Here is a 10,082-nt window from a genome sequence, read left to right as displayed (position 1 = left end):
GTGAGCTGCAGGCTGGATGTCTCCCTTGAAGAAGGTTCTGTGGCTCACATGCTCTCAGACCCTCGGGAGCTGATCACAACTGTGTGGGGTGAGAGTGTGTGAAGCATTGAACTACAGCTACTGCTATACACTCGTGGGTCCAGCACGGAAGGCTGTGCTGCAGCATCTCAACTGTATACTATATGCTGAAGTTACCCAGGGCTGGCAGAAGAAGACCATTATCTGGCAGCAGCCTTACTCTCCAGGGACATTTGCTTTCCTTTGGTTGCTGGACTCTGAGTCTGGGTTTTTGCTCTTTGTTGCTTTTTGGCCACACCAGGAGAGGTCAGGGAATCCCCTGTCAGCCCCAGGGCCTGAGCTGCATGCTGGGGGGGAAGGAGAAACTCGCTGGAGAGCAGTCCCTGGCTTATGCTTTTGGCAGGGAGAAGGGTTTTCCCTCCAAGGTGGCAGCAGGCTTCTGGGAGAAGCACTGGGGTTTCTTGAAGGAAGGACAGGGCTCTGAGGGGCTCTGAGGGGAGATCCACAGCTGGACCTCCATGAGCTGCTCCGTGGAGGAAGAGAAGTGGAGCTCAGCTAAGGAGGAAGCCGACTTTGTGTCTGTGTAGTTCGCCGCTCGTTTGGGACACTTCCAGGTGGTCTCTGTGCCTGAAGCCTGCAGAGGAAGAGAAAAGGGAGGATGAAAGGGAATTTCTGCAAGGGGCTTAGGGCTCCTGGCAAGTTTGGCATGAATGTTGCTGAGCAATTATAAGAAGTCTCCAGCACCAGGATGACAGGAGTTTTGCTGTGGACAAGACAGGGCACTGGTTTGAACACTCGTGCTGTTAACTAGTGTTGGCCCTGATCCTCCAGTGCTCTCTGAGACAATGCACAGGCATAGTTTGGCCAATAGCACATATCTGTGACTCTTCTTGACATGCAGCATGGATGTAGCAACTTCTTTCAAGGTAGCAGGTACAATCTGGGAATGTGGGGATGAGCTGGATTGCACTAGCTGGCCTCTGACAGTAACTTCTGGTAGATAAACCAACCCACAGGGATGCCCGCCTTTCACCCCACACTTCTGAAAGAGCAGAATTTGCTGGACCTGTGGCAGAGCCACATCAGCATCTCTGCTCCTGGGCTGGACCTCCAGACCCAAGTTCAGGAAGAAAAGCCAAACACTGCAGAATTCAGAAGGCTCACTTCCCCTTATATGTGTATGCTTACTTGATAGAGAACAAGGTACCTTCAAAAAAATCCCAAAACACAGGGATATGTAGGAACTCAGACCATGTGGAGGTGGTCCGTGCTGTTCTGGATCACTGACAGAGCCCATGCACGTACATCTCCCTCTCTCCACCTCTTTGCATGCTGGCCATCTTCTGAGGCAATCACAACTGGCAACCTTGCAGCCCTTGGAGCTCTAATCACAATAGCCAGGTCAGTCACAACTGTGCCAAGTATGCTGCAAAACTGAGAGCTCAACAGGGGAGGACTCTGCTATTATCAGGATCAGATCAAATGAACGAGCTTGTGGAACGGAAGAAGGCCTCAAAGCCAGGGCAAGAGAAGAGGGCTTTGGCCCTTTGGCCAGACTGAGCCAAAGAAGGCAGAGAGGTGGCAATTTCACACATTAGTGAGCTGAAATTACTGTAGGAAACAGAGATGGACCACTCATTCAACCCAAGTGAAAGGTAAAGCAGTAGGAGGTGAGCAAAGTCCTGGCTGCATCTCCTTAACAAGTCCAACATTTTGCATTGCTCAGCATTTTGGTCTTACCTGTAGGCAAGAGCCGCATCCTGTGGAGAGCTACATAGCATGGCCATTGCAACAGCCATGGAGCTCTCAGACTTTGCCACCTCTAGTGTTGTTTTCACTGGTGTGATGGGCCGAGGAATTCTGCTCTTTGTGCTTATGAGTCTTTCTTCTTTCCCCAGGGGGGCAGCCTTCTCTTTCCCAGCCTTCCTTGGGACTGAGTCATCAGAGTCATGTGTGTCCTCCTCAGAACCAGTGGCTGAGAGGGTTTCTGAAGCCCGCTGCCTCTCGTCACTGGAGGATGCTGAGGAGGAGGCCTCTGAGGCCAGCCGAAGAAGGCGGTTTTGCCTCTTCTCCATCACGAAGCGAGCCAAGTCAGGTTGCTTTGCCCTCTTATAAAGCCTCTCTTTGGCAGAAAGTGATGTTGAAAGGTCTGAGCCAGTGTCCTCCTCAGAGAACAAAATGGGTATTCGACTTCTATACCTGGAACCAAGAGGCCTCCTGGGGCCTTTATGCTGTGTGTTGAAGAGGATCTCTGCTCGTTTCAGGTGTTCTGCCACCAGTGCTGACTTCTCAAGGTCAGGACCCCTTGTCACCACCTTACCAGGCTCATCCAAATCCAGCGAGAGTGACACTTTGTCAGAGAGCTCTGGCTTGTCTTTGAGAGGCTTTGCTTCAGCATTGGGAAGGGGCAGCTGCTCCCCTGCTGTTTCTGAGGTGGTTTCAATGTGATTAGCCGAAAGCGCAGAGCTCTCTGTTTGTGCCCCTTCCAGTCCTGAATGTATGCTTTCATTCTCTATCTGCACCAGGTTGTCCTCCAGCTCTTCTTCAATGATGACCTCCTCAAACTGGCCCGGAGGGCAGTTCTCCTCATGCCTCATCAGCTCGCCACTGGAAGACATGACACGTAAGTGGGTCTTTTCAGCAATATGAACAAATGTGCACTCAACTTTGGTAAAGGGAGAGGAAGCTGTAGCCACTGTCACGGGGGGCTTTGGTTCAGATTTAAGGACTGAAGAGAGGGTCCCTGGCTCGGATACATGCAGTTGGCTATCCATAGGCTGTGGCCGCTCACTCTGAGGAGTCAGTGCAGCAAGAGTGCCCAGATCAACTTCTGGAACCAAGTCTGTGGTCACTGGAGACTCTTTCAGATCACCTGGCGAAAATAGCACTAGTGTTTTTGAGCCTTCCTCCAGCTCCAGGTCCCCACCAGCAGTGGAAGCGCGACCCTTGGATCCCTTCTGGTCATCAGCCAGGAGTGTGGAGGGTGCACACTCCTGGCTGCGCTCTGTGCTTTTTTGACTCAGGCCACTGCTGGAACCATTGTGCATATCAATCTCATCCCCTTCCTCCTCTTCCTCCTCCTCGTCTTCTTCCTCATTGTCTTCTTCCTCCTCCTCCTCTTTTCCATTTATTTCCAGATAAGGTTCCAGAGGTTTGCAAGGGGCAGTCAAAACAACATTTGAGAAATCAACTTTCTTTATCCGCTGGGATACCTTAGGCTTTTCCCAGTAGTCCGACATATCTTTTCTGAAGTCTTGATAAGGCAAACTTAAAGGCACTGCCTTGGGCAGACCATTCATTTCAAATGACTTCAGCATATATGCCTGCAAGAAGACACATGTGACAAAAGAAAAGGGTTAGTATTCAGACATAGCATGGACACAGACATCAGAATCAAGAGCAGTGGGAAGCATCAGTCGAAAGGTTCTAGTCCATGACACTTTCAAAATACATGCCTGAGCAGTGATCCCTCAATCATTTAATTCATACAAACCTTAGAGAGATTCACACATACTCATAAATGAAGGCAGAAAAATGTGCCAAAGGAGTTCCTTTGTCAGCAGTCTTTACCTGGACCTAAAAGAGATTTTTGCAAGCAATTCCTCAGGATTTTTTTCATGTTTACCAGTCTTCTTCAGTATTTATATATTTATTGCAATATTAAAATATTTACATATTCACTTCTTCCTTACTGGAACCATTCAGCAACTCTCTTTCATTCCTAGGCCATGGTGAACTCAAGGGGCCCCTCAGGGCCAGCTACATTTGCTGATGACTTTTCCATATTATCCACCATTGTCTTGGGGGCAATACCCTTGTAGTGCTCCTGTGTTCCCCTCTATGCTATTCATCCCTCGCTCCTGCTCTCATATCCCTCCAGCAACTCATACTTCTGACTCTTACAGGCTCCTTCAGCTTTCACTAAAATGATTTGCAAGTTAAGTCATGAAAGCTGACATATGAAGTATCATTATTAGACTCTGGGGTGTCCAAAAACTAAAAGCAATGGAAGGACAGAACAGCTGGTCTTTCTTGAGCAGCAGTCTGTGGTGGAGAGATGGCCCATAAGGCACCAGGGGTAGGTTGTGAAATGATACAATACCAACAGAAAAGCAGCAACTCACACACACATGCACACACTTGAACAAATAAGCAAAATAAGCAAAAAAATTGCAAAATAAATAGGCAAAATAAATGTCCATTGAAGTTTAGTCTAATTAACAATTAGTTGCAAATTAAAACCACAGAAGCATCACTCTGTAAAATGGATTAAAAAACCAAACCAAACCAAAACCAAATCCCAAAACATTTAAGTCACCCTTCTTTAAGAGGGCTGGGAAACAAAAGCCTCTCTGTAAACTCAACCAATCAATAATGCATCAGGTTACTTTTCAGTCTTAATTATGAACAGCAGGCTCCAAACATCTGTGTTTGCAAGTGGCATTTGACAGTATCAGAGGCTATGACTAAACAAGCACCCATTTAACTACCTGGGCTACAGAGCTGCCATCAGCCAGCACATTCATCTGGCTATGGGAACAGAACATTTTGTCTCTGAGAGGGAAAGAAGCCCTCCATAGCTTTTCAGTCCATTGACACAATTTTCAAATTGTGCTGTAAATCTGCATGTTACTCTGTGCAGAGCAACTGCCTTATTAGTATGTCTGAAAAATGTAAGATCTCTATGCTCATGTGTAACAGGGACATTTCAAATAGCTCAGTGGGCAGCATCAAGCTGTTATGCATGGTGAAAAATTGTTATCTATTTAATATTTCTTTTTATATCTTATAAATTAAAACACAGACTGGTGTTGGCAATGCCTCTGGACTCCAAATCATTGTCTCTTATTTCATTAAAGCTGAAGTCTGGTGCTGAAGATGACCCTGTATTAGCCTGATTTAGTCTTTCACTGACCCACTCTACCTTTTCTATTAGGATGACAGATTTGGGTCTTGAACTGGTAAGAGGGACTTACCACCCTTTGCAAAGGAAATTACCCACTTGACTTCCTCCCTCAGGCATTTTTTTGGACATTAGCAGCCTAAAATTGGCTTCTGCCAGGACATATACCTGCAGTGCTATCCTGGAGTCTTAATCAGACACGCTTCCTCAGTGGAACTGGGACCTGATTAAAGAAGCCCTGACCAACATCTTGCCTTGTGCTGAGCCTCCCACTGGAAGGAGTACCTGATCCCCAATAACAGTTCACCTGCTGCTCTACTTCATCCCATTTTCTAGATGCTGTGATTGATGGTACAGCTTTGTGATCGCTGGTTTCTCTGCATATGTAAACTTTCATACATCCCGTCAGCTCCTACGAGCTTGTGTCATCTCATCTACTTTCTGGTCAAGAAGAACTGAATCCAGTCCTGCAGTGTACATCCTCTGTAGGTCAGAGATACGGTTTATGTGTCCTGCAGTCTGCCTCACCAGCAGCCCTGTCTCCAGCAACCCCTCTTTCCTCAACAGCTCTTACCCTTGCAAGACATCAGAAGTTTTACTGAGATGAGATTCACATGAAGAAGTAAGATATGATACAGAGCTGGACATCATGATGTTGCTGTAATAAAAATAATGCTTCTTTCCTTCTTCTGCTCTGGTACCCCTTTGCTGTCATTCAGTTGTGCAGTAGATACCTTTCTAATCATAATGTACTTCCGCCTCTGGCTGTACAAATTCTTTGTGGTATTTAGCAAATGAACTGCCCTTCTGTCTGTAATTCCCCATGTATTTTCTATTTCCTTGCATGAACACTGCACCCTAAGCACAACAGTGATTGTTTGGCTTCTGCCTACCTGTGGGAGACTTGGACTGCTTAATCTGTTGCATGCAATACCCCAAAATTGTCAGAATGCTTTCCTTAAAGAAGCCTGAAGCTGTTGTTGTTTTGCTGCTGCACATGCACCATGGAGAAAATCTGAAGAGCATAAATATGCCAAAAAATATGGAGGACAGAAGTTACCTACAAACTCAACTAAAAGAAACTTTGTTGAAATGCTGCTTGGATCATTTATTAATTTAACACATATTTTATTACCTTCATTGCTATCATCACCTGAGGCTGTTAACAAGGAAGAATGTCCTAGGGCATCAAAGTATGAGACTGGCTTCACTGTTGAGTTAATGTAATCAGCAGCTAGCTGTAAGCAAACAGCCTGCCGGACCAGGTGTTCGCAGTTTGTCCTCTCTTGGCAGTCATCATGTGTCTTCTGTACTACAGGTCACTCAGCTGCTCTAGGACTTTTTCCCAAAAGCTGGAGAAGAATTTTTCTGTTCTGCTGTGCCAATGGGAAGATGCCAGAAGATCAAGAGTGGAGAGTCTTAGCTTGCATCTTAAAATTGTAGAATAAAAAAGGTGTAAGGAATCTCTGGAGGTCTCTGCTCCAGCCACCCCTCAAAGCAGGACTAACTCAGAGATGTCTGCTCCAGGCCATGTCCAACTGAGTTTTGAGTATCTTCAAAGACGAAGATCTCACAACCTCTTTGGGACCCTGTCCTAGAGTTTGAGGCTTTTCATGCTGAAAAAGTTTTTCTTTATATCTAATTTCTACATCTAATTTTCCTTTTACCCAGCTTGTGTCCATCACATCTCATCTTTTCATTGTGATCCTCTGAGAACAGTCTGGCATCATCCTTCCATCAGGTAATTCAAGGAAAAAATAAGATCCCACCCCAACCCTTCTCTTTTTAAGGCAGAACAAACCTAACTCTCTCAGCCTCTCTGTATGTCATATGTTCTAGTTCCTCATCATCTCGGTGGCCCTCTGCTAGGCTCCCTCCACTATGAGAAGGAACTATGATATGAGTTGAGGCAACCACCCCATTTTAAAAAGCTACCAAGACTGTGAGTGGGCAGGGCTACCCTGGATCTGGACAAATCTGAGTCAAAAAGACTGCCTTTACCTATAGCAAGCTCCGATCTCTGCCTATGTTCCTCACTTCCTCGGAAGACACATTTGCCTGTCTTTGGGCCGTGAACCATTTTTTTCCAACCTGCTTGGGCTTAGATCTTAACTCCTGGGTCTTTTGACTTCCCAGTCAATTGTCCAGGAATGCATATGGCTGTCAATTAGTCTGAGCATGTGTGCCCCACAAAGTCTCTGCATTTCACATCTGTAACACTCTGTCTTTTCACTGAATTTAAATTAAATTTGGCTAGTAACTACTTTGGGCAACAATATGTATTTGGAAGGCAATAAATATGCCTGCTTTGCACAGAGGCTACAATTAGAATATGAAGAGGAAGGAGAGTCAGGAGAGAAAAAGATCTACCTGCTTGTATTTGGTAGAGGCAGAAATCAGAGCCTTCAAGTCCATCTCTGTCTCCGTGCTCATCAGCAGCTACGTGGAGTCTGGGGATTTGTCTTTAAACTGGTGGGGTTTCAAATTAGCAGGATCATTGGCAATAGGACATCCTCAGAGGAGACTTACATTACCCAATATGGCAGCTGGAAAGTTTCTACATCCCAGTGATGCTGCAAATACTGCAAAAATCAGCAAAGGTGCAATCTCCACGGAATTACAGAATAGTTGGGGTTCAAAGGGACCTCTGGAGATCATCTAGTCCAACCCACCTGCTAAAGCAGATTCAGCCAGAGCAGATCACACAGGAATGTGTCCAGGTGGGTTTTGAATGTCTCCAGAGAAGGAGATTCCACAACCTCTCTGGGCAGCCTGTTGCAGTGCTCTGTCACCCTCAAAGGAAAGAAGTTTCTCCTCATGTTTACATGGAACCTTCTATGTTTCAATTTGTGCCTGTTGCCCCTCATCTTATTGTTGGGCACAAATGCAAAGAGTCTGGTCCTATCCTCTTGACACTCATCCTGGAAATATTTGTGAGTATAAATAGGGTCCCCTCTAAGCCTTCTTTTCTCCAGACTGAACAGACCCAGATCTCTCAGCCATTCCTCATAAGAAAGATGCTCCAGACTCCTAACAATCTTTGTAGCTCTCTGGTGGACTCCCTCCAGTAATTCCTTGTCCTTCTTAAACTGGGAAGCCCAGAACTGGCCACGGTACTGCAGATGCGGCCTTACCAGGGCAGAGTAGAGGGGGAGGAGAACCTCCCCTGACCTGCTGGCAACACTTGTCACAGCAAGTTTACAACCATGCATTAGAAGTTCCCAGGTCCCCTTGTCACCAAGAATGTAGCCAGATGTGTTCTTCTCAGACAGCAGCACAGAGCAGACTCATGCTGGTGGGTTCAAGAGCAGTACCAGCATCCAGGTTGTTAATGTGCTCTTCTGTGTCCTGCCTCATGCCAAGTCGCACACACTCTGCCCAGGTCTCTTTAGCAATATGGAGTGATGACAGCACTTGCCATGCCTGTATGGCTTTCTGGTGATCTTACAGCTCTTGAATGCATAGAGAAAAGACCCTATAGCTTGTCTGTGCCTACACCCCCACAGCAGAGCAGTCTGTGGCACCGCACAGAGTGGGCCTGGCATTCACCAGAAAAGCCTGCCGTCTCCAGAAGCTCTGCACTGACATGGGGGAAAGGGAACAGTTTCTCAGGTGAGCCTAATCAATTTTCTCTTAGACTGTAGAATTTCAGATTATCATTTTTCTCCCATCTCTTGGTTTTAAACATTTTAAATGCAATAATTTGTGAAACAAAACCAAAACCAAAGCAAACCAAACCAAAACAACAAAATTAAAAAAAAACTCAAACCAAACAGAAAAAAAAAAAAAAAACACACACCTGGTACAAGAGAAAGATCACAATATTTGGCTAACATAAAACTAGGAAATACTGCATCTGTTCCATCTACCATTCTGTTTCAGACCTTGTTCTGAATCATCTCTCAGCCAGTGGCATCCATGCATCATCCATGTGCCAGTGGCATGGATGGCTCTATGGCATCCATGCATCCTTCCACAGTGTTTCAAAGATGCACATGTCCCACATACCAACAGTCTTACAGAAGCAAACCAAAATGCGCTTTAAGGTGTTTATCACAGAGGAGATGGGCTTTGGACCCTGCTAGAGGCAGACTCGTAAGAATCCTGACTCTCCATACAATTCCCAGGAGAAAAAAGAGACTCACACACTGTACAATCCTGTAAGTCAGAGACCACAACCAAATCCCAGCTCTTCCTCTCAGGCCGTCACCTGCCTGCACAAACTGCTTTCTGTCTGTGAGGAGTTGGGGTCTTGTACTTCTTCTGCAAGTGGGAAGGTTTCCACCACCCTTTCCACAGGTACCAGAGCCTTTGCATGCACCTACTGCCTGCAGCCTCCCTCTCCAGCCCCTTTCAGAAAAACACTGAATTAGTAACTGTGCAATTCACACCAAAGCAGACAGGGTCTGTCACCATGTCTCCTCTTCCAACCTGATGCCCGACAGACCAACAGCAATAGGGGTTGGACCACATGCCGCTCTTCAGTGACGACTGCTTTCAGATGTGAGTCACAATGAAAGCAGCACGGTCGGATCCACTGAGCAGCCCAGGCAGGAGAATGTTACTTGCAGAACAACCACAATTTTGCATCTGCTTCCCTGGGGCTTCGGGGAGTGGAGGGACTGGAAGTTTACCAGCTGTTTTTTGTTTTTTGTTTTCCAGATTGTCTGGATTAGCATATATGGATTTAAAAAAGGCACAAAATCTATTGCACAGCTTCTGTTTGTTTGTTTGTTTTGGATTTTATTGCCTGTTCATTGTAGTTTCAAGTGTAGGATTTTACAGTACTATGTACTATGCAGCATATGTACAGTACTATGCAGCATTTACAGCATGGTCTACATACAGGTAATCAATGCATGCATTTATACAGGAGACAGAATTAAAATTCTCTCTCAGTATTTCTATATACACAATCGTACAGTGTTTTTCTTCTGAAAAAAAGCTTTACATTGGTGTTGCATGCTCAGTGTGCAAAAAGAATTAATGCAAGCATATATTACAGTGTTATTGCAGTACAAAAAGGGGTTGACCTTAGGCTCTAAAGGGATTAGATACAGGAAGAATAAAAAGACTCAGGGAAAATAAGCTTTGGATCCCTTTAGTAAACTACATCCTTCCAAATGGCTCCCTACTCAGCATTGCCTTTAAAGCTACAGCA

At 45.7% G+C, this 10,082-nt stretch overlaps 2 protein-coding genes across 2 annotated transcripts in view; one reads left to right on the top strand and one right to left on the bottom strand.

Moving 5' to 3' along the window:
• Positions 1-218: 218 nt before the first annotated feature.
• LOC308038708 (tau-tubulin kinase 1-like) lies at positions 219-7,336 on the bottom strand (the record flags this gene model as incomplete). Its single annotated transcript, XM_080341483.1, is given in 5 exon segments — positions 219-375; positions 377-573; positions 577-652; positions 1,759-3,341; positions 7,292-7,336. Coding segments are annotated over 5 exon segments (2,058 nt in total).
• A 2,418-nt stretch (positions 7,337-9,754) lies between these two features.
• LOC308038707 (tau-tubulin kinase 1-like) overlaps positions 9,755-10,082 on the top strand; it is a gene marked incomplete at both ends in the record, with an annotated part of 52,727 nt that continues 52,399 nt past the window's right edge. The window contains 1 exon segment of the mRNA XM_080341482.1: positions 9,755-9,769. Within this exon segment, the coding sequence (XP_080197608.1) occupies positions 9,755-9,769 (15 nt within the window).

Source organism: Nesoenas mayeri (genome assembly GCF_963082525.1).
Source record: "Nesoenas mayeri genome assembly, chromosome: 3".
Classification (NCBI taxonomy): domain Eukaryota; kingdom Metazoa; phylum Chordata; class Aves; order Columbiformes; family Columbidae; genus Nesoenas; species Nesoenas mayeri.
This window is presented reverse-complemented; position numbering and strand designations above follow the sequence as displayed.